The sequence below is a fragment of the Muscardinus avellanarius genome, assembly GCF_963383645.1.
Source record: "Muscardinus avellanarius genome assembly, chromosome: 16".
Taxonomy (NCBI): domain Eukaryota; kingdom Metazoa; phylum Chordata; class Mammalia; order Rodentia; family Gliridae; genus Muscardinus; species Muscardinus avellanarius.
In genome coordinates, this window is record NC_137802.1 from 48,019,112 (window position 1) to 48,046,687 (window position 27,576).

Here is a 27,576-nt window from a genome sequence, read left to right on the forward strand (position 1 = left end):
GGTCCAAGCTGCACACTTCTTGTTCAGTTTGTCTTTTTTTTTTTTTTTTTTTGCGGGTCTGGGGATGGAACTCAGGGGCATTCGACCTCCCAGCTACATCCCCTGCCCTATTTTTTATTCTTTATTTTGAAACTGGGTCTCACTGAGTTGCAGAGGGCCTCACTAAGTAGCTGAGGTTGTCTGAGATCCTCAGGTCTCAGCCTCCGGAATGCTAGGATTTCAAGCGTGCACCGCCACGCCCGGCTCCAGTTTGTCTTCTGAATGAGTTGACTTCTGGCCTTGGGGAAGGAAGTGACCAGGTGTCTTTCATTCAGTTCTTGGGGAACAAGAAAACAGGAAAGACCTAAGTTCTTGAGGCATGGCTCTGCATGTGAGCTCACCTGGGGAGCTGTTACTCCCAGTCCCAAGGATAGACAGGAGGGATTAGCTCTTCATCTGGAGCTTCAGAAGCCAGGTGTTCTGGGTCTTCAGTTAAGGAAGCAGACTTCTGAACCTCAGCTTCTAAGAGACTTGGCTCCGGGGCTAGGCTGGTCCTTGGCCCAACCCTTGAAGGTCCTTGTGGTTCTCTGACACCTTCCAGCATAAAGGTACTGGCTGGCCTGCTTGCCTCGGGGTGGGAGCTCTTGCTTTCTGGAAGGAAGCTACCTAGAGGTCCATGAACTAAAAGGCATAGTGATTTCTCAGAGGCTGTGGGGAAGTTTTCTGTCTGAGCTGCTGATAAAGACTGGTGTCCAGATTCCTCAGATGGGGCTGTAGTTTCCTCCCAAGGACAGATGTCTGCCATGGTGCCCTTTATTTTATTTCCATCTGGGTCTGTGACTTCCCACTGACACTGCTCTGCTATCCTCCCCATGCTGCTTGCTCTGTGGGGGCTGACTTTGGGAGGCTCAGTCTCCAGAGCATCTGTCTGGGGGAAAAGCTTGCTTGACCCTGTGCCTTCCCAGGGGCAAACTGTGTCCTCTCTGCTGGGTTTTGCTGCTGCTTTTGAAAAGGGTCCTTCAGCCCCTCCACATCCTCCTGCCTTCGGAAGGAACTCCTCTCCCTGCCCTCCTGATTCTCCATCAGCCCTCTGCTCCCGCCCCCCTTCGCTTGGGGCTCCTTCGCTCGCCTCCCTAGGGCAGATCTCCGTTTTCTTGGCAGAGGGAGCCTCTTCCACTTCCCACGGACATACTTCTGCCTCCCAGCTGCCTTTGCTTCTGTCAGAAACACCAGGGGCTGGCTGTGGAGACACACCCCCATTGTCTTGGCTCTCCCTGGCCTCCTGTTTCCCCGAGTCTGTGGCATCTGGTGGCTTCTGGCCTGCCACACCTTCGGGCTCTGGTTTTTCCAGGGATCTCCCCTTTATCTCTTGAGGCTCCCCCTTTCTGTCCCGTCTTGACATCTCTTGCTCAGAGACTCTCTCAGCCACCTCCCACGGGCAGATTTCAGCCTTGGCGCTGCTGTCAGGCTGACGCCCCTCTGGGTCAGGAGCATCCCATGGGCACGCCTCTGTGGCCCTGCCCCCTGCACTGGCCAGTGTCCGGGAGCTGGCTCCGGATTGGTCGGGGTGCTGACTGTCAGGCTGGGTGAGAGGGCCTGTAGGCACACTCTCCCATGGACAGACTGATGGTACTTCACTGCTTGGTATTCTCCCTCCTGCAGAAGTGAATTCTGCTCTCAAAACTGGAGCTTTGTCGTGGATCGAGTGTTCTGGAAGGGAGCCTGTCTTTGGGTCTTGTCTCAGGCCCCCCTTCTCTGTTGCTTCCTTACCTACTTCCGAGGAATGTGTCTCTGCCACCTGGCTACTAGTGCTGCTGGGCAAGTCTGAGACCTTGGGAGTCTGAGCAGATGGTTCTCTCAAGTCCTTGTCCTCCCAAGGACAAACAGCTTCTTGTTCTGGATGGAGTTTTGCTTCCCAGTTTGGGATATCTTCCCCCAGGGAGCTGAGCCTTCCTTTTCCTATAGTTTTCTCCTCCTGCCAGGCCGATTTATTCCCAGTCTCTTGCTCCAGTCCCTTCCCAGGAGCTCCTTCGCTCACCTCCCAGGGACAGATCTTGGCTTTTTCACTGCTGGGAGCTTCTTCCACTTCCCAGGGACACACCTCAGCTGGCCTGCAGCACGCGCGATCCAGTGCCTGGAGTCCAGCTTCTGGTCTGCTAGAGTCCAGAGGGTCTGAAGGCTGAGAGGAGTCTCCTGAACCCAAGCTCTCCCAGGGACAGGCCACCTCCTGCTCCAGGCCCAGCCTCTCTGGCTTCTTTGGATCTACGGTAGCTGTTTTCCTGGAGCTAGAATCCTCAGAATCCTTCCCCATATCCTTTGGACACTTCCCAATGGCCTCAGCTCCCACAGGCTCCCCTGCCCCAGCACCCACCTCCCAGGGGCAGATCTTTGCCTTCTCCGCTGTCAGGGTCTCCTCCGTGTCCCATGGGCAGATCTCGGCAACTTTGCTTCCCACACTGCCTGATCCCTGGGAGATGGTTTGGGGTCTCTCCGTGTCTCGCGGACCTGGTTGTGGGGAGAAGCTGCCGGGGTCCACACTTTCCCAGGGGCAGACTGCCTCCTGCTTCCCACTTTGCCCCTCAGGCTTTTCCCGCACTCTGACATCTTGGATTCCTGCCTTTGCAGGCGTTTTCTCCTCATCCATCTGAGAGTCTCCTTTCGATGCCTGTCCCAGCATTCGGTCCTCTGTTCTTTCCTTTACCTCCCAGGGACAGATTTCTGCTGTGGCAGGTGTTTCCTTTTCCTCTGGCTCGAGAGCTTCCCATGGACACACCTGTGTTGCTCTGCTGCCCCCGTGGCCTAGGAGCTGCCCACCTGCTATGGGTGAGCTGTTGTCTGGACCTGGCCTGGACTGCGCAAGGGCTGTGCTCTCCCAGGGGCACACCGACTCCTGCCGCTGACTTAATGTGAGCACCGCCTTCCTGGCTTGCTCCCCTTTCTCTCCTAAGCGTCCCTCTCCGGAGGCTTTCCCCTTTCCCTGGAGAGGCTGCCCACCAGCCCCCTGACTCAGTGTTTCCTTCCCCGTTGGCCCATCACCCAGCTCCCAGGGGCAGACATCTGCCTTCCTGTTAGCAGGTGCATCTCCTGCCTCCCACGGACACACCTCCACTACCCCACTGCCCAGGCTTCCCGGGTGCCCCGTGTCCCCTGAGGCCTGCAGTGAGACTGCCAGGGGGCCCCGGAAATCTGTACTCTCCCACGGACAAAGGGACTCCAGGTCTGTGCCCAGCTCCTGGTCTGTCCAGGAGGCGGCTTTCTTGGGGGCCTGCTGCTTTTCCTGGGGGAGCACCATGGCTCCCTCTGCCTTGGCAGTGTGGGAGGAACCAGCCTCTAGGCTCGTGGCTTCCCCCTGGAGCTTCCCCGCCTTCTTCATGTCCACACCTGCAGGGTCAGCATTCTCCCAGGGACACACGGCCTCCTGGCTCCTGACCAGCCTCTCTGGCTTTTTCCGAGCAGTGGCAGCCACACTGCTGGGCTCTGATTTTTCTGGGGCTTTGCCTTGCTCCACCTGGGAGTCTGCTAGATCTTGCCTTGATGCCTTCCTCTCAGGGCCCCCCCCCTCATCCATCTCCCACGGACAGACCTTGGCCTTGTCACTTCTGTCCAGCGGGCACTCTTGTGACTCGGTGGCTTCCCAGGGGCATACCTCTGCCACCCTGCTGTCAGCACTGCCCAGGGGATGGAGGCCAGCTTTGGGCTCTCGCCTCCCCACAGGGGCTTCCTTTATTTGCTCAGTACTTTTGTCCCCAAAAACTTGCCTCAGTGTGGCAAGCCCTGTTCTACCTGCCTTTTCAGTTTTCCGCTCCCCCAGACCCTGGGATGTCTTCTTGCCCCTGTTCTCTTGCTCTCTGCTGCCCTCCTGGTGACAGACTTGGAGCATTCTGCTGGTCTGAGCATTCTGTTGGTTCTGGAGGGACTCCTCATCTTCGCAGGGGGCGAGGGCCGCCTGCTTGCTCACTGCCTTGGGCCGGCCCAGCCTGGGAGACCGAGGGGGAGCCCCCACACCCTCTGCGGGGGCCCTGTTCTTCTCCTTTTCGGGACTCTCCTCCCCACCCTCCTTCTCCTTGTACGTGCTTCGAGACCGGGTCAGAGCCTTGATAGCGAGGCCCAGGCTGCGCATGGAGCCCTGCTGCACAGGGGTCTTGAGGCTGTGGGATTTAGAAAAGATCTTGGGCCTGTCTTCATCTACATCATCGGCCTCCCCCTGGACACGCCCTTCCTCAGCGTCTGTCTCATTCTCTCCAGCCCCCTTTTTCTCTACTGCAACAGAGAGGGCTTTCCAGAGCCTGGCCCGAGGTGGAGCAGGGGAGTGGCTGCCTCGATCTGGCCCTGAGGGGCCTTCCTGGGTCACGGTTTCTTTCTTGACTGGCAGTTCTGCATTCTCCCAAGGGCAGATGTAGGTGAGTAAGCTGGGGCTTTGTGGAGGGGCAGGGACTGGTGCCAGGGCAGGGGCAGGGCTTGGGGCCAGAGCTGGCATCAGAGCTGGAGCCAGGGTGGAGGTGGGAGACAGCGTCTTTGGCTCCCCCAGGCAGGCGCTGGACAGGGCCAAGGTGGGGCTGGAGATCTGATGCCGGATGGGTGGGCGAGGCAGCCTTCTACCAGCTTCCTCGTGAGGCCTGGCCAAGGAGTGGGCGCGGTCCACACTGCTGCTCTTGGCAGGGGAGGGTGGAGCCGACAGCGGGGCTGCTCGAGCCCGCTCCAGCCTCCTGGCCGATGGCCTCCGCGCTGGGCTTGTCATGGCTGCCTCAGCCTTCTTTCGCTCCTCTCTCTCCTTCGCCTGCCGATAGGTCTCCTCCAAGTAGGCCTGGCTGGCCACAAGCAGGGCCTTTTCCCTGGAGCCAGTCACAACGCTGAGCGACTTCTGCAAGGAAGTGGGCCGGGCCCTGGGCAGCCTCTCTCCCACTGTTAGGTTATGGGCACTGGCTGAGCGGAAGCCCAGGGCAGGGGGACCCTCCGACTCCCGGTTCTCCACGCGCGAGGCCCTCTTGGACAGGCTCCTCTTGAGTGCAGAGTCTAGCAGAGGCGGGTCCTGCTCCTTGTGGTGGTCGTAGATGCTGCGGGACTTGCGCAGAGGTGGTGGCCCTTCTGCCTCCCTGAGGCTGGAGCTGAGGAGGCGGCGGCGGGAGGAGCCTGGCAGGCTGCTGAGGCCAAGGGAGCCCGAGTCCCTGGAGTGCTGTCGGGCCAGGGCCTCTGGGAATTCAGCCAGGTACCTCATGAAGGAACGGCCCAGACCCTGGCGTGAGCTGCCTTGCTTCTTGGGTAGGTGGGGGTTGTTCGCAGCCATTTCCTTGGTCTTGCGGACTTCTAGCTGGGCATAGAGCTTCTTCAGTTCATCCTGAGGGCAGGGAGAGAAAAGGAGAGCTGAGATGCCGTTGAGATGGCTGGAATGAGCTATCCCAACCCCTGGCCTTGCCAGTCTCCCCCTTGACCCTTATTGGCTTTATTTATTTATAGTTTTTTGGGGGGAGGAGATTTGCTTGTTTTTTTTTTTTTTTTTTTATCCCCTGGGTACTAGGGATTAAATTTAGGGCATTTTACTCCTGAGTTACACCCTTAGTCTTTTTTTTTTTTTTTTTTTTGGTGGTACTGGGGATGGAACCCAGGGCCTTTCTACCTCCAGGCTACACTCCCAGGCCTATTTTTTTTTTTTCCAGTACTGGGGATGGAACCTAAGGGGTTTCTACCTCCGAGCTACACCCCCAGCCCTATTTTTTATTCTTTATTTTGAAACAGGGTCTCACTGAATTGCAAAGGGGATCACTAAGTAGTTGAGGCTGGTCGCGAACCCAGATCCTCCTGTTTCAGACTCCCAAATGCTGGGATTACAAGTGTGCGCCACCACGACTCCCAGGACTAATTTATATTTTATTTGGAAACAGGGGTTCACTAAGTAGCTGAGGCTGGCTTTGAACGTGTGCAATCCTCCTGTCTCAGCCTCCCAAATGCTAGGATTATAAGTGTGCGCCACCACACCCAGCCACTCTTTTATTTTTATTTTACTTTATTTATTTATTTATTTATTTATTTATTTATTTATTTATTTATTTATTTTTGCAGTACCGGGGATGGAACCCAGGGCATTATACCTCTGAGCCATACCCCAGCCCTAGTTTTTAGTCTATTTATTTATTTATTTATTTATTTGTGGTACTGTGGGTGGAACCCAGGGGCTTTCTACCTCCGGGCTATACTCCCAGACCTATTTTATACCTTCTTTGGAAACAGGGTCTCACTAAGTTGCTGAGAGCCTCACTAGGTAGCTGAGGTGGCTTCGAACCTGTGTGATCCTCCTGTCTCAGCCTCCCAAGCGCTGGGATTACAAACGTGTGCCACCACGCCCAGCTTATTTTTAATTTTGAAACAGGGTCTTGGAGCCAGGTATCCCAGAAGGCTAAGACAAGAGGATCGCAGGTTCATGGCCAGTCTCAGCTACTTAGTGAGGCCTTCTGCCTTTTAGTGAGACCCTGCTTCAAAATAAAGAATAAAATAGGCCTGGGGGCTGTAGCTCGGAGGTAGAATGTGCTTGGGTTCAATTGCCAGAACTGCAAGGAGAAAAGAAAAGAAAAGGAAGAAAGAAATACAGAAAGAACAGAAAGAAAGAAGAAAAAAGAAAGAAAGAAGGCCTCAGTAAATTTCTAAGTCTGGCTGGCCTCCAACTTGCGGTTCTCCTGTCTCAACCTGTGACAGTACAGGAGTGCACAGCGCCTGGCTTTGGCCCTTGTTTAGACAGTTTTCTCTAAGGATCTCTTTTCCTTCAAGTTATGTCCCTCTGTACTGGTATTGGGAAGAGGGTTTAAAATGTATTAATGTGTCAATACTGGGAAAGATGTCCAATTTTAAAATATATCTTCTTTACTAAGAAAGCCAGGGTTAGCTAACATGTCCTTGCATTCCTAAGAACAATTTCACACATTTTGGGGGATAAGACAAAAGGTAAAAGCCTGTGTCTGGAGACAGAGATGCCTCCCCCTCAGGCCATAAATCTGGGCCTGTGTTTGGAGATAGAGATGCCTCCCCCTTTAGGCCATAAATTCGGCTGGAGAGATAACAGAAGCAGAGCAGGGGTTGGAGATAAAGGGTAACATGATCTCCAAAAATCAGAGGGACCTGCTGGATTTAGGATAAAAACTCAGTGAACTGGAGTTCTTTGGCATTTTCATTCGAATTGCCCCCCTGTGCCTCCCTCCGGGCACAGGGCTGTAACTATCTCTATATTTCTATCTTTTTAATAAACTTCTTTAAATCTTCAGCAGCTGTCCAAGCGATGAATACTTATTCTTAGCTTAGGACAAGAATCCACGGTTTTTCTGTTTGTCTGTCTGTGTGGTGGTGGTGGTGGGGATTACTTCTCCACACACACACACACACCATGCACCTTTCCCCCCCAACATATTCCTGCAACACCTCCTCTGCTTCTGAAACTGAGGGTTCAATGCTTCCTTCCTGCAAGACCAGTGCCAGCCTGCACTGTTCTGGAGCCGTTCAGCTCTGAGGGCTCAGTGGTCCTCCCTCTCTAGGGTCTTGTAGTTTGGTGGGAAATCATTAGCATAAGAGACAGGAAGAGGGTTTGAGATTACTGACCCATTTGTGCCTTGAGGCAGTTTTCTTGACCTCTGAGCCTCTTCTGCAATGATGCTGCTGGCTGGCTTACCAGTGTTCACTCACTTAAAAGTATTAAATGAGATTGATGGGAGTAGTGGATCAGGAAAATGTATTCAGGTATAAATGATGGAGGATTTTTCTGCTCTGGATTTCTCTCTAGAGCCAGCACAAGGGGACAATACTGCCTTATATTTCAGGAAGTGGGGGACTGAGGTGCCGTGGCTGTGGCAAAGTATGTTTATACTCCCTGACCACCTAGCTGGATGGTCTTAGTTCAGTCTTTGTCCAAGAGTGGGGCAGAAGGCAGGCAGAGCTCAGAGGGTGAGGAGGACATGGGTGGGTGGGGAGGAATGGCAGAGGCAGTTAGGATTAGGGGCGCTGGGAATGGGAAGGACTCTCTAACGAAGTTATAGACGAGTCAGGTGCGAGTGGGTAGAAGGTGCAGCGGTGCTCCCACTCCCTCCCCAGTACTTTTTTTTTGTATTGGGGATTGAACCCAGGGACATTCTACCTTTGAGCTGTACCCCCAGTACTTTTTATTTTTATATTTATTTATTTTTGCTGTACTGAGGATGGAACCCAGGGGCATTGTACCTCTGAGCTATACCCCCACCCCTATTTTTTAGTCTTTTTATTTATTTATATTTTATTTTATTTTGGTGGTACTGGGGTTCCTGAAAGCCCTTCTACCTCCGGGCTACACTCCCAGACCTATTTTTTATATTTTTGTTTGGAAATAGGGTCTCTTAAGCCAGCGCGGCTGGCTTCGAACCTGCGCGATCCTCCTGTCTCCACCTCCTAAGCGCGGGGATTACAAGCGTGCGCCACCACGCCCGGCTAGTCTTTTTATTTTTTGAAACAGGGTCTCACTGAGTTGCGAAGGGCCTCGCTAAGTAGCTGAGGCTGTCCATGAACTGTGATCCTCCGGTCTCTGCCTCCCGAATGCTGGGATTATGAGCATGCGCCACCATGCCTGGCCTAACTTTTATTATTTATTTATTCATTTATTAACTTATTGTGTGTGGTACTGGGGATCGAATCCAGGGACATTGTACCGCCGAGCTACACCCCCAGCCCTATTTTTTAGACTTTTTATTTTTAATTTTTATTTTTTTATTTTTTTATTTTTTTGGTGGTACCGGGGTTCCTGGAAGCCCTTCTTCCTCCGGGCTACACTCCCAGACCTATTTTATATTTTTGAAACAGGGTCTCTTACGCCAGCACGGCTGGCTTCGAACCTGCGCGATCCTCCTGTCTCCGCCTCCCAAGCGCGGGGATTACAAGCGTGCGCCACCACGCCCGGCTTATTTTTAATTTTTGAAACAGGGTCTCAATGAATTGCAAAGGGCTTCGCTAAATAGTTGAGGTCCTCGAAACATGATTCTCGTGTCTCAGCCTCCCAAATGCTGGGATTATAAGCGTGCGCCACCATGTCTGGCTTCCTCAGCCCTATTTTTAATTTTTAATTTTGAAATAGGGTCTCACTGAGTTGCATAGGGCCTCACTAAGTAGCTGAGGCTGACCGCAAACCGCAATCCTCCTATCTCAGCCTACCAAATACAGGGATTACAAGTGTGTGCCACCACTCCCGGCTCTTTTTATTTTATTAGATTTTTAAACAGTCTCTTTAGGTTGTTGAGAATCTCATTAAGTTGCTGAGGCTGGTTTAGAGAACCTACAATACTCTTGTCTTAGCCTCCCAAGTACTGGTATTACAGGCACGTGCTGGCTCTCTGCCCAGTCCTTAAAAGCCAGTATCAAAAGAGTTAGAGAGCCGGGCGTGGTGGGGCACGCTGGTATTCCCCGCGCTTGGGAGGTGGAGACAGGAGGATCGCGCAGGTTTGAAGCCAGCCATGCTGGCTTAAGAGACCCTGTTTCCAAAGTAAAAAAGTGTAAAATAGGTCTGGGAGTGTAGCCCGGAGATAGAAGGGCTTCCAGGAACCCCAGAACCACCAAAAAGAGAGAGAGAGAGAGAGAGAGAGAGAGAGAGAGAGAGAGAGAGAGAGAAGCAAGGCGTGGTGGCGCACGCTTGTAATCCCATTGCTTGGGAGGCTGAAACAGGAGGATGGCACAGGTTCAAAGCCAGCCTCAGCTACTTAGTGAGGCTCTCAGCAACTCAGTGAGACCCTGTTTCCAAATAAAGTAGAAAATAAGTCTGGGAGTATAGCCCAGAGGTAGAAAAAGCCCCTGGGTTCCACCCCCAGGACCACACACACAAAAATAAAAGTCAGAGAGGGGCAGCACCTACCCGAATATCTCCAGGATCCAGGCTGCGCTCGCTCCAGGCTGAGGCGATGCTGCTGTTGAGGTAGGAGCCTGAGCGCTGCAGGTCCAGCTCATCTTCGTACACCTCATCCAAGATCTCCTCCCGGGGAGGCGCCCCCGGCTTCCGGAACTGGCCAGAGCAATGTGTGGGGAAAAAGACACCATCCTACTCTCACCTGATTCTCCACCCTTTCTCTGATTTGGAATTCTGGGGTCTGCAGGGGTTTATTTTCTTTCTTTCTTTCTCTCTTTCTCTCTTTCTTTCTTTTTTGCAACCCAGGGGCATTCTACCTCTGAGCTATACCCCCAGCCCTTTTTTTATTCTTTATTGTTGAAACAGGGTCTCACTAAGTTGCAGAGGGCCTCACTAAGTAGCTGAGGCTGTCCGCGAACTGTGATCCTCCGGGCTTAGCCTCCCAAATGCTGGGATTACAAGCTTGCGCCACCACGCTTGGTGTGGCTTTATTCCCTTTCATCCTCCCTGCTCTTCTCTAGCCCAGAGACCAGGCCCTCCTGCCCTCCTGCCCTCCTGCCCAGCAGTCCCTCACTGTGCCCTCCAGCTCCCCCACCTCCACTCCTTAACTGCCTCCAAGCAGGTCTTCAGAGCTCGCCAGCCTTCTGCCTGTGTTGAAAGGACCCTCTCCAGCCCTCGCACTTATGTCCTCTGCCTGAGAACTGGAAGCAGGAGTAGCTTCCTCCCCCACCGGAGTCCTTGCTCAGGGCCCACCCCTCAGAGCTCACTCACCCCAGCACCTTCCGCCATCCTCTCCCTGAGCTGGAGAGGGCGCTGTGGAGACAGCAGGGCCCCAGTGCCCTCACCAAGCAGGAGGGGAAGACCTCACCTTAGGGATGAAGGTGAGAGCCAGCGTGGCTGTGACAGTGCTGTGGGTGTGGAAGAAGAAGAGGAGCAGGGTCCAGTCCGGGTGTAGGGAAGGAACCAGTACAAACCTGGGGGCCAGATGGGAGGCGGATGACCACTGGTGCCGTGGAGCAGCCTCCCGGCCTCGCCCGGCTGGCTCCTCTCCAGCCCCGTCCTGAGCGCCGTGGGTGAGGAAGGCATGGCGCTCTTCTACTCTCTCCTGGATGTATGTGCTACTTCAAGGCTCCTGTTAATCCCTGCCTCCTCTGAGAAGCCCTTCCAGGCTATTTCAACTTGCTTTCTCTGACAGCTTAGCTTACAGAACAGAGCTGGGCTCCGTGGTGCTGTTAGGATTGCCCAGTGGTCAAGTCTGCCTCCCTCACAGGGCCAGGTCCCCGTGGTCCCACGCGGGCGGTCTGCTCGAGTGGTACAGGAGTGAGGGAGAACCTTCTGGCAGGGCGTGGGAAGGTAGGTGCTGGGTGCCAGAGAGGTGGCTTATCTTCCTCTTCTGATGGGCGGGCCCTCTTCCCTAGGCCAGACGGTACAGGAGGGGTGTGCGGGGCTCTTCCTGGCCCTCCCAACAGCAGAGCAGTACTGCGAGGACGGCGTGGGATGGGCGCCCTCACCTGACTGCGTGGAAGGCGGCGGAGAGCAGCAGCTCGTTGTGCAGGGCGATGCCCAGGTAGCGCGGCTCGTGGAAGGCGGAGGGCACGGCCCGGGTGGCGTAGCAGAGGAAGCTGCCCCAGCACAGCAGCAGCAGCTCAGCTGTGGGGAGGTGGGGGAGGGTGGCACCTGGGCAGCCCGGGGTCTGGGGGTAAGGGGGGGCACCAGCACGAGAGGATGCTGGAGGTGTAGAGCCAGGGCCGCAGGGAGGCTGGGCTCTGCGGGAGCACTCACCCACGACCATGACGTAGTCCCAGCGGTCATGGTGACAGAGGTAGAAGTGGCGGCCATTGGAGGTGTGGCCCCGCGTCACCAGAGGTGCGTGCTGGACGTCTCGCTCCACGACGCCCACTGTCCACACGGCCAGGAAGCCCAGCACGAGCAGCAGGAGCAGTCCCAGGCGTCGCAGTAGGTGCCCACTGCTTGGGTGCGGGCCCCGCTGGGCCGTTCGCGACAAGAACAGCTGTAGCACTCTTCAAGGGTTGGGGTGCACATGGAGGCTTAGGAGGACCGAGGAGGGGGCCCGGGCACCTGCCTCTGTCCATGTCACCCTCCCCGCCACTCATTTATCCGTCTTCCTAGCCTTTCCGTAGTTTCCTGTCTCAAAAATTTACATGGGAGGGACAAGGTTGAGGCTAGTGATGGGGTAGGCTTGGGGCAGGGAGCCGAGCTGGTCAGGGAAATCTCCACCGCATAAATGAGCCAGCGGCCTGGGGAGAGGCCTGCCTGGGCCTACCTAGACAGCTTGAGTGTAACAGTCCCGTAGACAGTGGCAAATCCCAGCAGCCGGACCCAGCGAAGAGCAATGCAGCGGAATACGCTGGGCTTGAAGTACAGGATGAAGACCTAGTGGGAAGGGGCAAGGCGGCTGCTCTCCCCTGCACTTCTCCTCTGCTAGGCCCGCGTGCCCAGTCCTCCCAACAGCCCTGCAACAGAGTGCCATCACCTCCATTCTGCAGAGGAGCAGCTTGGGTATCACTTGTCCTAAATCACACAGCGGGTCATAGAGCTCTTTTAAGCCTGGGGCTGTTTGACTCCCGAGCTCACTAGACCAGCTGGCCATGTGTGGGTATGGGGAAGGGGAATTCGAGGTCTTTGAATCTTTGTAAGAGGTTAGAGAGGAGGAAGCATTTTGGGGTTAGAGGATGCTGGGGTGGGGATGGGGGGACCCTGAGACTCACAGGAAAGTAGAGAAGCAGTGATCCAAAAAGGATGGTTTCCAGCAGGACAACTCCAGATGCACGGATCCTCTGTGAGTGCAGGGAAGAGAAGCCCGTGAGCAGGGCAGCGGGGCGGGGTGGGAGCCTGGATGATGGTGCTGGGGGGTTAGCGGTCACCCTAGCCCTCAGCCAAGGCTTCGCCTGTAAGACTAGCGTCCGTGTCTGTGCACAGTCACTCCTCCACTTTCTGCCCTACGCTCTTAGCTGCTTTGGCAGTGAGCCTAGCTAAGGCCAAGGTTTCTCTAGCTCCCCTGCAGGCCCAGCCCTCCTAGTCCCCCTGGACTCAAATCAGAGATTGCTGAAGCTAGAAAGGATCTCCTGAGTTCTCCAAGCTTTGGGTCAGACCATCCCCTCGTCTAGAGTAGGAGCCCCCTTCTCTGCCCATAAATACCCAGTTGACCTTCAAGCCTGGCTCAAATGTCACATTTTCCAGAAAGTGTTTCTGACCATCTCAGGCAGGATGACTGGCTCCCTTCTCTGAGCTCCCGCACCAACTCAGACCTTCGTCTTCGCCTCTCTCTGACTGCTGTCACTGTACTGACATGTGAGCTTCCTCCTGGGATCCCACCAGGCTGCACATTGCTGCCCTAGTACCTCAGCATTGATTTGCTCACAGTGGATATTTGCCAAGCATTTGTTGAATTAAGTCCAAAGCTTTCATTTTGCAGATAAGGAAACAGATCTAAGGTGGAGATGTCACCTGCCTTATGGCATAGAGTGAATTCAGTTTAGAGTCAAGACTGGCACCCTTGGCTGAGTGTGGTAGCTCACACCTGTAATCCCAGTACTTGGGAGGCTGAGACAGGAGGATCTCAGGTTTGTGGCTAGCTTCAGCTACTTAGTGAGGCCCTTAAAAGATTAGTGAGACCCTTTTTCAAAATAAAGAATAATAAATAGAACTAGGTGTATAGCTCAAAGGTAGAATGCCCTTGGGTTCAATCCCCAGTACGGCAAAAAAGAAAAAGAAAAGAAAAGAAAAAAACACTGGCACTTGTTCCCCCAAATTCTGGTGTTAGGCAGACTCAGGTCTGTACTTGAGCTGTGCTGGATGTGTTTGCAGGACAGAGGTATGGGACCTTCCTTGCCTTGCTCCGGCGGCAGCGGTAGGAGACCAGCATGCTCAGGAAGACAGCCAGCATGCAGCAGGCCTGGCAGGCCAGCACCACAGCCCGCAGCGCCGGGGCCTCCTCCACGAGGCACGGCGTGGCATCCACACAGCTGGTGCAGCCCTCAGGACACGGATGGCACCGCAGCAGCCTCCCCGAGCTGCCGTGTAAGGCCCCAAACTGCCCGGTGATCTGAGCGGCACTCTCCTCTAACCCTGTGAAGAACAAGGTGAGTGCAGGGCAAGGGGGTTGGCTGGGCATCCTGAGGTCCCGGCCTGTGTCCTGCTGCTTATGCTGTTCTATTGTCTGTAGTCCCAAGATACGAGGGAGTGGGTCATCGCTGGGGAGGTCAGGGTGACAGGATTGGGAAGCCAGCTTGTATCACATTTACATGCTCAGGCCCATTGTCAGAAGGCAGGCACCCCCCCAAACAACCCTGCTGTCTTTCTGCTGCTGTCTTACAATTTTCCTCCCAGGATCTCCCCCAAACCTGCCTTTCTCCCCCAGATTTTCCATCCCAACTCTCCTAGGCTGTAAAAGACCCACCTGACCCTCGCCATACATACCCCCAGAGCTGCTTGCCCCGTAGAATCCAGGTCGGCAGTGACAGAGGTAGCGGCCAAGGACAAAGCCCTGACCCTCGAGGGGCACGCACTGTGGGGGTGATGAGCGCATGTGTTCACATGGGGTCCTCTGGGGAGCTTGCAGAGTCCATCTAGCTCCCTAGCCACGGTTTCTAGATCTATACTGGGGAACGTCACCAAGTTCTCCCTAGGCCCTGGGGAGCTGTTTCTCCATGGAAACCCTCTCCGCGCCCCTGCTATCACCTCTTTCTAAGGAGACTCTAAGCAGAGCATGGGACAAGTCACCCTTTTGTTCAGACCAGCAGTGACAGGTGCTTCATGGGTCCCATTCCCAGTGGCCGGCTGTTGCTAGGGCAAAGCCCCGGGGGAGGTGGAAGCAGGGAGAACTCCAAGTCCCACCACACTTTTGTGTGCCTCCATCCTGCTTCAAAGGGTCCCCATCAGCCTCCCTCCTCGGCACACAGGTAGGTTGAAAAGGCCCCCACGGGGTAGCAGCTTCCTCCATCGGGGGCCATCTGGCTTTGGCACAGGACTGCTTTTACTAGCCCTAATGCCAGGCTAATGCCAGGCTGGTGGGATGCCAAGCCCAGCTCTTTATTCTACCTCCTCCCATTGATGTTTGCCCAGTAGGGGAGAGAGCAGGTCTCCGAGACCCCCCCAGTGGGGAAGTGAGAACAGGGATGAGGGTGGATCTGCTGCAGGGAGAGACTGGGAACAGATATCACTGGGGCCAAGGAAGAAGTTAGCCTGGAAGATTCTGTATCCAGCCCCTGGCATCTCTACAGGGCTCAGACTGTGGTGCTTATGAAGTTGAGGCCCAGCTTCCCCTCTTGCCTGGACCACTGGATCCCGCTCTTTTCCTGCTACGGTCTGCACAATATCACACAAATGTGTACCCAGGAAAGTGAGTGGGGCTGGGTTAAAAAGAACTGAGCTGGGCGTGGTGGCACACGCCTGTAATACCAGTACTTGGGAGGCTGAGTCAGTAACCTAGTGAGACCCTGTTTCAAAAAAAAAAAAAAAAAAAAGGCAAAGGCAGAGGTAGAATGTTGGGTTCAATCCCCAGTACCACCAAAAAACCAAAAAAGTAAACCCCAAAAAACAAAAACAAACAAACAACAACAACAACAAACAGGTGTGGTGGCACACGCTTGTAATCCCGGCATTTGGGAGGCTGAGACGGGAGGAGCAGCCAGTCTCAGCTACTTAGTGAGGCCCTCTGCAACTCAGTGAGACCCTGTTTCAAAATAATAAAAAAAAATAGGGCTGGGGTTATAGCTCTGAGGTAGATTGCCCTTGGGTTCCATTCCTAGTATCACAAAAAGAAAAAAAAGAATAAAATAATAAAATATAGAATATAGGGCTGGGAGGGTATCTCGGTACTTTTTTTTTTTTTTCTTTTTTTTTTTTTTTTTTGCGGTACTGGGGATGGAACCCAGGGGCATTCTACCTCTGAGCAATACAGCAATACCCCCAGGCCTATTTTTATTCTTTATTTTGAAACAGGTCTCACTGGGTGGGTTGCAAAGTAGTTGAGGCTGTCTGCAAACTGTGATCCTCCTGTCTCAACCTCCCAAATGCTGGGATTATAAGCATGCACCACCATGTCCGGCTTTTATTCTTTATTTTGAAACAGGGTCTCACTAAATTGTGGAGGGCCTCACTAAGTAGCTGAGGCTGTCCCGAGAGCCTACAAACCTCCTCTCTCAGCTTCCCAAGTATTGGGATTACAAGTGTGTGCAACCACGACTGACGTGGGAATCCTTCTCTATCCCTGGACTTCTAGCTCCAAATACATGTCTCTGAAGAGCAGGAGGGCCACCTGTGTGCCCAGAGCAATGTGCCCCCCCACCACAGCAGGCTACAGGGCTTCGCTTGGCTTCCATTCAGCTGGAAACAAGCATGCAGTCAGAGTAACCATGGAGTAGATGAGTTCACTGGCCTGGTGTCCCAGTATTGGGCTTGCAGGATTGCCAGCCAGTCCTCACTGTCAGTCCAACGCCACACCCCAACCAGCATCTCCACTTATTTCGATAAACACGGATGGAGCATATGTTGTGGGCCAAGATGGACCCAGAGCTGTGTGGACATGGAGCATGCAATTCAGAGGAAGGAAGAAGATGATTAAGAGTGAGATCCTGGAGCTCCAAGCAGCAGGAAGGACAGCAGGCAGAGAGTCACATGGGACCTCAATGGCCCTAGGGGGAGCTTTCTTGGGACATGGTGGGAGTAGGCAGTAGGTGGCTGCACTTTTAAAAAGACTGGCATAGCTGGACGTGGTGGTGCACGTTTGTAATCCCAGCATTCGGGAGGCTGAGACCAGAGGATTGCAGTTCATGGACAGCCTCAGCTACTTAGTGAGGCCCTCTGCAACTCAGTGAGACCCTGTATCCAAAAAAAAAAAAAAAAAAAAAAAAAAAATAGGGCAGGGGGTATAGCTCGGAGGTCAAATGTCTCTGGGTTCCATCCCCAGACCCGCAAAACAAAACAAAAAGACTGGCATAGCTGGGCATGGTGGGGCATGCTTGTAATCCCAGTACTTGAGAGGTTGAGGCAGGAGGATCGCAGGTTCATGACTAGCCGCTCAGCTACTTAGTGAGGCCCTCTGCAACTTAGACCCAATTTCCAAATAAAGAATAAAACGAATAGACTTACGGGTATATCTCGGAGATAGAATGCCCCTGGGTTCAATCCCCAGTACCAAACTATATAAAAAAAATTAAAAATAAAAGGCCAGGCATGATGGCGCATGCTTGTAATCCCAGCACTTGGGAGGCTGAGACAGGAGGATCGCGCAGGGTCAAAGCCAGCCTCAGCTACTTAGTGCGGCTCTCAGCAACATAGTGAGACCCTGTTTCCAAATAAAATAGAAAATAGGTCTGGGAGTATAGCCTGGAGGTAGAAAGCCTTCCCCAGCACCAAAAAAAAAAAAAAAAAAAAAAAAAAAAAAAAAATAGGGCTGGGGATGTAGCTCAGAGGTAGAATGCCCCTAGGTTTATTTTATTTTATTTTAATTAATTAATTAATTTATTTATTTTGGTGGTACTAGGAGTGGAACCCAGAGGCTTTCTACCTCCGGGCTATACTCCCAGACCTTTTTAATATTTTATTTGGAAACAGGGCCTCGCTAAGTTGCTGAGAGCCTCACTAAGTAGCTGAGGCTGGCTTCGAACCAGCGCGATCCTCCTGTCTCAGCCTCCCAAGCGCGGGGATTACAAGCGTGCGCTACCACGCCCAGCAGAATGCCCCTAGGTTTAATCCCCAGTACCACAGAACAAACAAACAAACAAATAAAGTAAATAAATAAAAAAGCTGCGCATGGTGGTGCATACTAGTAATCCCAGTACCTGGGAGGCTGAGACAGAGGGATCGCAGGTTCATGGCCAGCCTCAGCTACTCAGTGAGGCCCTTGGCAACTTAGTGAGACCCTGTTTCAAAATAAAAAATAAACTGGGCTGGCAGTGTAGCTTAGACATAGAATGCCCCTGGGTTCAATCCCCAGCACCCCCCTACACAAAATAATAATAAACAAATAAAAAGACTGACATCTCACCCCTGCCAGTCACTAGGGATGCCCCCGAATCTCCGAGATGCTAGGGTGGCTTTGTCAGCTGCTCCTGGTAGCTGGGGGATGCAGGGATGGGAAAAGGACTGGGAGGCTGGACCTAGCAACGCTCCATCCTCCTCTTCCTTACCTGGGTGCTGTTGAGATCACACAGGTGTGTATTAGAGTACCAGCCTGGGCCGCTTGCACACTGATTGACGTCCACACTCTGGAGATCTATGTCCATCTGCACCTGGCCCCTAGAGCAGCGAATTGGCAGTTATGGGCCTAGCAATGGATGCCGAGGTGAACATGTGTCTTTGGGCACTAGACTCTGAGTGGTGCTGTCTTGGCAAACATTAATATAGTGGCTGTGTGGCGGGAGGGCACACACACAGTCCCTTTCTCCAGGGCTATTAACCCTGTCTCTGTGGCAACAACCTCTCTTCCGCGAGGGAGGCTGTTCCTCAACCCCTCCGCTTCTCAGCATCTATCATTTTGTTATTAAAATAAATAAATAATAAAATTATCATTTTATTATTTCTGTCAATGGGCAAAGGAAGGGGGCATGTCAAGACACGCAAAAGCTGGGACTCTGCCCATCTGTCTGAAGGGCATTTTCACACTGCCCCATGGCAGGTACACACAGACACAAGCAGCTAAGCTGTTAACCACCCCCTCACCCTCCAGAGCGAATCTGAGCAGATCACAGCAAGGGCAATGGCGTGGAGGAGCCCTGCGCTGAAGCTGCTCCTCAGGCCCTGTTCTGGGCGGAGTGAGGGGAGAGCTGGCAGGGAGCCAGGCTGCCGGCTGGCAGGAGCGGAGCCCTGCTGGGAACAATGAATGGGGACCCAGAGCTGGAAAAGGGATGTTGGTTGTCAAAGCCTTGCTGCACTGTGCTGTCTGCTGCCAGCAGGACTCCCCACCCTCACGGGATGGGGGTGGGGGTGGGGGGGTGGGTCCCTTTGAGGAGCATCTCAGGCTCCTGGCTCAGGGCAGGCAGAACAGTGCCTCCCTCACTTCACTGGAAATGGCCCTGGGGGACCCCCACTAACTCCCGGAAAGGAAGGGCATGTGTTCCAAGCCCCTACCCAAGAATTTTTCTTCTCCTGGGGAAGCCTCCTTTCACAGCTTTCCACCTGAGCAGCAGGTTTAATTCCGGGAGTGTTTACACAGTTTGTCACTGTCACCTAAGCCAAGCCTCCTCCTCCCTTTTATTTTATTAACATTATTAATTTGGAACTGGGGATTAAACTTGGGCTTTCTACCTCTGAACTACACCCCAACCCTATTGATTGGCTGACTGATGGACAGACTGATTGACTGTGGTCCTGGGGATTGAATCCCAGGGACATTCTTCCTCTGAGCTAACTCCTAACCCATTTTATTTTAATATTTATTATTTATGTATTTATTTTTGCAGTACTGGTGATGGAACCTAGGGGCATTCTACCTCTGAGTTACAACCCTAGCTGTATTTTTTAGTCTTTTTTTATTATAAAATTTTTTTTGTGGTACTGGAGATGAAACCCAGAGGCATTATACCTCCAAGGTACACCCCCAACCCTATTTTTAGTTTCTTTCCTTTTTTTTTTTTGGTGGTACTGGGGTTCCTGGAAACCCTTCTACCTCCGGGCTACACTCCCAGACTTATTTTTATACTTTTTTATTTGGAAACAGGGTCTCTTAAGCCAGAGCAGCTGGCTTTGAACCTGAGCGATTCTCCTGTCTCTGCCTCCCAAGTGGGGGGATTATAAGTGTGCGCCACCACGCCCGGCTTAGTTTCTTTATTTTTGAAACAGGGTCTCACTGAGTTGCAAAGAGCCTCACTAAGTAGCTGAAGCTGTCTGCGAACCGCGATCCTCTAGTCTCAGCCTCCCGAATGCTGGGATTAAAAGCGTGTGCCACCATGCCCGGCTCCCGTTTTATTTTTATTTTTCAATTTTAATTTAATTAATTAATTAATTTATTTATTTATTTTTGCGGTACCAGGGATGGAACCTAGGGGCATCCTACCTCCAAGCTACACTCCCAGCCCTTTTTTTTTTTTTTTTTTTTGGTACTGGGGGTGGAACCCAGGGGCTTTTCTACCTCCGGGCTATACTCCCAGACCTATTTTCTATTTTATTTGGAAACAGAGTCTCACTAATTTGCTGAGAGCCTCATTTAGTAGCTGAGGCTGGCTTCAAACCTGTATGATTCTCCTGTCTCAGCCTCCCAAGCTCTGGGATTACAAGTATGCACTACCATGCCTGGCCCCAGCCCTATTTTTTATTCTTTATTTTGAAACAGGGTCTCACTGAATTGCAAAGGGCCTCATTAAGTAGTAGCTGAGGCTGTCTTCAAACCATGATCCTCCTATCTCAGCCTCCCAAATGCTGAGATTACAAGCGTGTGCTACCACGTCCGGCCATTTTATTTTTATTTTGAAACAGGGTTTCACTAAGTTGCTGAGGTCCTCACTAATTGCTGAGGCTGCCTTCAAACCTGAGACCCTCCTGTCTCAGCCTCCAAAGTACTGGTATTACAGGCTTGTGCCACTACATATGGCTTTTATTTATTTATTTTTTGGTGGTACTGGGGTTTCTGGAAACCCTTCTACCTCCGGGCTACACTCCCAGACCTATTTTATATATATTTTTGGAAACAGGGTCTCTTAAGCCAGTGCAGCTGGCTTCGTACCAGCGAGATCCTCCTGTCTCTGCCTCCCACGCGTGGGGATTACAAGCGTGCGCCACCACGCCCGGCTGGTTTTTATTTTTTATTTTGAAACAGGAGCTCACTATTTTGCAGAGTGTCTTGCCAAATTGCTAAGGCTGTCCTCAAACCTGTGATTCCCCTGTCTCAGGCTCCCAAGTACTGGGAGGGATTATTAGCATGTACCACCATGCCTGGCTTCCTCCTACTTTTTTGTTTTTTTCTTTTTATGGTACTGGGGATTGAACCCAGGGGCATTCTACCTCTGAGCTATAACCCCAGCACCTACCCCCTCCTTTTTTTTAAACAGGGTCTCACTAGGTTGCAGAGAGTCTCTCTAAAATGTGGAGGCTGTCTTCGAACCTGTGATCCTGTTGTCTCAGCCTTCCAAGTGTTGGGATTACAGGCATGTGCCACCATGCCTGGTTCCTCCTGCCTTTTTTTTTTTTTTTTTTAATGTGGTACTTGGGACTAAACCCAGGGCCATTTTACCTCCACGCTACACCCCCAAACCCCCTATGTTCTTTTTCTTTTCTTTCTTTTTTTTTTTTTTTGGTACTGGGGATTGGACCCAAGGGCTTCTACCTCCAAGCTACATCCCCAGCCCTATTTATTTATTTATTTACTTATTTACTTATTTTTTGTGGTGCTGGGGATTAAACTCAGGGGCATTCTACCTCTGAGCTATACCCCAGCCCTGTTTTTTATTCTTTTTTTTTTTTTTTTGTAGGTATGGGGAGAAACCCAGGGGCATTTGACCTCCGAGCTATACCCTCCACCCCATTTTTTATTCTTTTTTTTTTTTTTGAAACAGGGTCTCATTAAGTAGCTGAGGCTGTCCATGAACCGCGATCCTCCGGTCTCAGCCTCCCGAATGCTGTGATTAGAAGCGTGAGCCACCACGCCTGGGTTTATTCTTCATTTTGAAACAAGGTCTCACTAAGTTGTGGAAGGCCTCACTAAGCAGATGAGGCTGGCCTCAAACCGGTGATCCTCCTGTCTCAGCTTCCCAAGTACCATTACCAGTGTATACCACAATACCTGGCCCTATTTTCCTACCTTTATTTTGAAACAGGTTCTCACTAATTGCAGAGGGCCTCACTAAGTAGCTGAGGCTGGCCGTGAACCTGCGATCCTCCTGTCTCAGCTTCCTAACTATTGGGATTAAAAGTGTACGCCATCACACCCAGCTCCTCCTGGCTTTTATATCCGCTCTTCAGTGGATCAAGACTTATGCCGCTGGGCATGGTGGCGCACGCTTGTAATCCCCGTGCTTGGGAGGCTGAGACAGGAGGATCACACAGGTTCGAAGCCAGCCTCAGCTACTTAGTGAGGCTCTCAGCAACTTAGTGAGACTCTGTTTCCAAATATAATATAAAATGGGTCTGGGAGTATAGCCCAAAGGTAGAAAGCCCCTGGGTTCTACCCCCAGTACCACAAAAAAAAAAAAAAAAGAGAGAGAGAGAGAGACCCTGTTTCCAAATAAAAATATAAAGTAGGTCTGGGAGTGTAGCCTGGAGGTAGAAGGGTTTCCAGGAACACCACTATCACAAAAAAAAAAAAAAAAAAAAAAAAAAGACTTATGCCTGTACCCAGTATGGTGATACATGCCTGTAATCCCAGTACTTGGGAGGCTGAGACAGGATGATCACAAGTTTGAGGACAGCCTCAGCAAGTAGTGAGACTCTCATCAACCTATTGAGACTTTGTTTCCAACCAAAAACTAAAACAGGGATGGTATAGAGCCCGAAGGTAGAACGCCTCTGGGTTCCATCTCCAGTACAACAAACAAACAAACAAACAAACAAACAAACAAACAAACACTTATGGCTGTCTAAACCCACACACTGGTACACACATATGTACATATTGGTACATATAGAAGCATGCCTATGCATGTCTCCCTACTGTATTCACACATGCTATAGGCATTCATTCATGTGCTCAAGGACATACAAATAAACAGATACCCAGATACATATGTGTAAATGGATTGATTCATACAGAGTATGAAAACATATATACTCCCTTGTATACTCTCAAATCTGTAGCATTAACAAATAGTTCTAGATTCTAAGAGCTGGCTTCAAGCAGACACACACATCCCCTAGACATGTACATGTTCTTGCCAAATGGTCTGTGTGCAGCTGGGTAAAATTATGCCCCCACCCCATACACCCACAAATCTCTCAGATCCTGCAGCAACCCACTTACCTAACCTCCGGACTGAGGTCTGGCTTGAGTCCATAGAAGGTGGCTGAGAGTGTCAGCAGCCAGCCAGGACGGAGCCGGCCCTCCTGGCACTCCAGGAAGGGAGGAGACAGTCTCACCTGCTGTATGTCCCCCACGTAGCCATCGCCTTGTGGCCATTTGGGGCTGTTGAGGCTCCTTAGGTCATTGGTCAACACCCGCTTCTGCAGGGCAGGGCTGTCCAGGTCTCCAGCCAGGGTGTCCCCCATTACCCAATTCCCAGACAAGTCCTGAAGGATGGTCTCCTGCCCCATTCGGGTGGCCTGGAGGGCCAGCTGCAGATGGCTGGCCCCTGGTGGAGGGTTAAAGGTCAGTGAAGCCCGGTAGGCCCGCGGGTCTCCCTCAGCCACGCTGCGGACCAGCGCCTGGTACCACTCCACATCCTCCTCCACGCTGGACTCCCGGATGTCATTGGCTTGCAGCAGCATGTTGAGAAAATTGGCGGCCTGGACAAGGGTACCCGCTGCCCTCTGTAGGATCGGGGGAAGCCCTGGTCTGGCTTCTGCCCCAGGAGCTTCGTAGCGCTGGCTGCAGTTAGCCCCCAGTAGCTGTTGGGCATCTCCAGAGTAAAGAAAAGCCAGGGCTGCCTCAGCCCCGTGCAGGGCCTCCCGCCTGGGCACAGATCCTGGCTTGGCTTGGGAGGACAGCGGGGGCAGAGAGCGGAGGGGCCTTGGACCCCCTAGAGCCGAGCTGCAGAGGAAACAGCAGCTCAGCAGCCCCCACACAGGGGAGGGCGTGGCCACTGCCTTGGTGCCCATCTTCAGGACAGCTCTCAGGACCCTGGGGTGCTGGCTGCGGGGGAATGCAGGGGCTCAGAGAGGCCAGGGCAATGCAGGCTGCAGTGGAGCTGCTGCCGCTACACCTTCTCTCCTGCCTTCCCCGTTTCTCTCCCTCTCTCTCTCTCTCTCTCTCTCTCTCTCTCTCTCTCACACACACACACACACACACACACACACACACACACACACACTGGCTTCTGGGTATAGGTATGAGGGCCCTGCCCCTCCTCTCCCAGTGTGACCCCCATCTCTTAATCCTGGCATACCACTCTTTCCTCTCGCTCTGATCCAGTGCCCAACCCCCACCCCACATCTGCTTCGGAGAGAGAGGAGGGGAAGTGACCAGTCGTGCCCTCTCTACCTCCCTCCTCCCGCTGCCCTTTGCTCCATTAGGAGAGATGGGCAAATCCAGGATGGGGCGCCATAGCAACCGCAGATGAGCTGGTGCCCCTCTCTACACTTGGCCTCCCAGCAGCAATCCAACAGGCCGGATAAAGGGCCAAGCTGCATCTCCTGGCAGCCTGCTGCGCAACTAGATTTTGTGTGTGTGTGTGTGTGTGTGTGTGTGTGTGTGTGTGTGTGTGAGAGAGAGAGAGAGAGAGACAGAGAGAGACAGAGAGAGACAGAGACAGAGAGAGACAGAGAGAAAGAGAGAGAGACAGACAGACAGACAGACATACTAGGAATGGAACCCAGGAGCAGTCTACCTGTGAGCTAGATCCCCAGCTCTATTTTATTTCTTTAGTTTGAAACAATCTCACTAAGTTGCTGAGGGTCTGGCTGAGTTGCTGAGGCTTGTTGTGAACCTCAGATACTCTTTTTTTTGGTGTGTGTAGTACTGGGGATGGAATCCCAGGGCATTCTACTGCTGAGTGTCACCCCAGCCCTATTTTTTTTATTCTTTATTTTGAAACAAGGCCTCACTAAGTTGCAAAGGGCCTCACTAAGTAGTAGCTGAGGCTGTCCAAGAACTGCGATCCTCCTGTTTCAGCCTCCCAAATGTGGGAATTGCAAGCATGCACCACTACGCCTGGCTTCCTGAGATCCTCTTGTCACATACTGGGATTACAGGTGTGTGTCACCACTCTCAGCTCTTTTTTTTTTTTTTTTTTTTTTGCAGGTCTGGGGATGGAACCCAGGGGCATTCAACCTCCGAGCTACACCCCCTGCCCTATTTTTTATTCTTTTTATTCTTTATTTTGAAACAGGGTCTTGCTAAGTTACAGAGGGCCTCACTAAGTAGCTGAGGCTATCCATGAACTGTGATCTTCCTGTCTCAGCCTCCCAAATGCTGTGATTACAAGTGCACGCCACCATGCCTGGGTACCACTCTAGCTCTTATGTTTTATGTTTTTGATGGTACTAGGAATTGAACTCAGGACATTCGACCTTTGAGCTACACCCTCAGCTTTATTTTACTTTTTATTTTTTTTGTGGTACTGAGGGTGGAACCCAGAGGCTTTCTACCTCCAGGCTATACCCCCAGACCTTTTTTTTTTTTTTTAAACAGGGTCTCACTAAGTTGCTGAAAGCCTCACTAAGTAGCTGAGGCTGGCTTTGAACTTGTGAAATCCTCCTGTCTCAGCCTCCCAAGTGCGGGGATTACAAGCATGCACCACCACGCCCAGCAGCGTAAGTCTTGATCCACTGAAGAGCGGATATAATAGCCAGGAGGAGCTGGGTGTGATGGCGTACACTTTTAATCCCAATAGTTAGGAAACTGAGACAGGAGGATTGCAGATTCGAGGACAGCCTTAACTACAGTGAGGCCCTCCACAATTTAGTGAGACCCTGTTTTCAAAGAAAGAATAACAAAATAGGGCTGGGGGTGTAGCTCAGAGGTACAATGCCCCTCAGTTCATGGTAGAAAAAAAGAAAGAAAGAAAAGAAGAAGGAAAGGGAAAAAAGAAAAAAGAAAGCTGGGTAGAAACCCAGAGGCTTTCTACCTCCAGACCTTTTTTTTTTTTTTTTGAAACAGAGTCTCACTAAGTTGCTGAAAGCCTCACTAAGTAGCTGAGGCTGGCTTTGAACTCGTGCGATCCTCCTGTATGCACATATGTGTGCAGGGGATGATTGAATTTAGGGACATTCTGCCACCAAGCTATACCCTATCCCTGTTTGTTTATTTATTTATTTATTGTGGGTCTGGGGATGGAACCCAGGGGCCTTCGACTTCGAGCTACACCCCCAGTCCTATTTTTTATTCTTTTTTTTGTGTGTGTGTGTGTTACTGGGGTTCCTGGAAACTCTTCTACCTCCGGGCTACACTCCCAGACCTATTTTTCATACATTTTTATTTGGAAACAAGGTCTCTTAAGCTAGCGAGACTGGCTTCGATTCTGTGTGATCCTCCTGTCTCCGCCTCCCAAGCGCGGGGATTACTAGCGTGCGCCACCACGCCTGGCCTTTTATTCTTTATTTTGAAACAGGGTCTCACTGAGTTGCAGAGGGCCTCACTAAGTAGCTGGGGCTGTCCATGAACCATGATCCTCCTGTCTCAGCCTCCCAGATGCTGGGTTTATAAGTGTGCGCCGCCACGGCTGGCTTAAAGCAGCCCTCATTGTCTTGCTTTACATAGAGTTTGTGTGTGTTCCTTTGTACCTCAGTATACCCTGTGCAAGTGGGATTACCCCAGATGGCTGATATAGGCAGCCTTTTCTGTGGCCAAGAAAGTTTCTGGACAGCAGAGGGCACTGCAGAGTCACATACCTGGCGTCTCTCCACTAATCGCTGGGGCCAGAACGTTTCCCAGGGAGATCCAGGGATCTTAGATGATTTTAGGCCTCAGGTGTTTTGGGATGCTATAGCATTTTTTCTTTTCTTTAGAAGCCTGGTGACATATGAGAAAGATTTGAGGGAAAGGAGGATATAGAATAAAAGCCTTAGGGTCAGACAGAACTGAATTTGAATTTCACTCTGTGTGTGTGTGTGTGTGTGTGTGTGTGTGTGTGTGTGTGCGCGCGCGCGCGTGTGTGTGTGGTACTGAGGACTGAACCCAGGGACATTCTACCTCGGAGATACATCCCGAGCTCTATTTTACTTTTTATTTGGAAACAGGTTCTCACTAAATTGCTGAGGCTGGCTGCTAACCTGTCATCCTCCTGTCTCAGCCTCCCAAATACTTGGATTACAAGTGTGTGCCACCACGCCTGGCTTCACTAATTTTTTTTTTTTTTTGTGTGTGTGTGTGTGGTACTAGGGATGGAATCCAGGAGCTTTCTACCTCTGGGCTACATCCCTAGACCTATCTTATATTTTATTGGAAACAGGGTCTCACTAAATTGCTGAGAGCCTCACTAAACTGCTAAGCTGGCTTTGAACCTGTGATTTCCCTGTCTCAGCCTCCCAAATGCTGTTATTACAAGTGCGCCACCACGCCCTGCCTAGGAAAACAGATTTTATTTATTTATTTTTTGCGGTACTGGGGATGGAACCTGGGGGCATTCTACCTCCAAACTATACCCCCAGCCCTATTTCTTATTCTTTATTTTGAAACAGGGTCTCACTAAGTTGCAAAGGGCCTCACTAAGTAGCTGGGGCTGGCTGCAAACCTGGATCCCCCTGTCTCAGCCTCCCGAATGCTGGGATTACAAGCGTGCGCCACCACGCCCGGTTGGAAAACAGATTTTAAACAAACCATGGGTACAATACAGTGAAACAAAGGCATAGCTTTGGGGCTCAGAGAAGAAAAAAGACCCAGTTGGGGAGATCTTCTGGTGTAGTGAGAGAATCCAACCCAAAGGATGGGCACGAGTTTACCAGGCACAAAGAGATGGAAAAGTCTTCCAGCGAAGGGACATAGCTTATACAGTGCCCATCCATGTGGGAAACCGCCATAGTGCTATTGGGATTGCAGGGGACAGACAGCAAGGTGAAGCCTGGTCAGATCACACAAGGCCCTATAGGCCTCCTTAATGCCAGGACAATATAATCCCATCAGGGTAAAACCAGTGAGGAAACTGTGCCCCCTGGCAGAGTCGCCCTTTAGGGCCTGCTCAGCTGTTTCTTTGCAGAGGCTGTGCTGTGCT

General features: G+C 51.9%; 1 protein-coding gene across 1 annotated transcript; it reads right to left on the minus strand.

The window, feature by feature from the left end:
• Positions 1–391: 391 nt before the first annotated feature.
• On the minus strand, positions 392–27,385 carry GPR179 (G protein-coupled receptor 179; the record flags this gene model as incomplete). Its single annotated transcript, XM_080714049.1, has 13 exons — positions 392–5,314; positions 9,830–9,976; positions 10,689–10,794; positions 11,332–11,470; positions 11,603–11,841; positions 12,105–12,214; positions 12,550–12,618; positions 13,674–13,909; positions 14,261–14,348; positions 17,974–18,082; positions 22,734–23,561; positions 23,815–23,861; positions 27,308–27,385. 13 exons carry the CDS (start codon positions 27,383–27,385, stop codon positions 392–394), a joined length of 7,119 nt encoding a protein of 2,372 aa, XP_080570175.1.
• Positions 27,386–27,576: the final 191 nt, after the last annotated feature.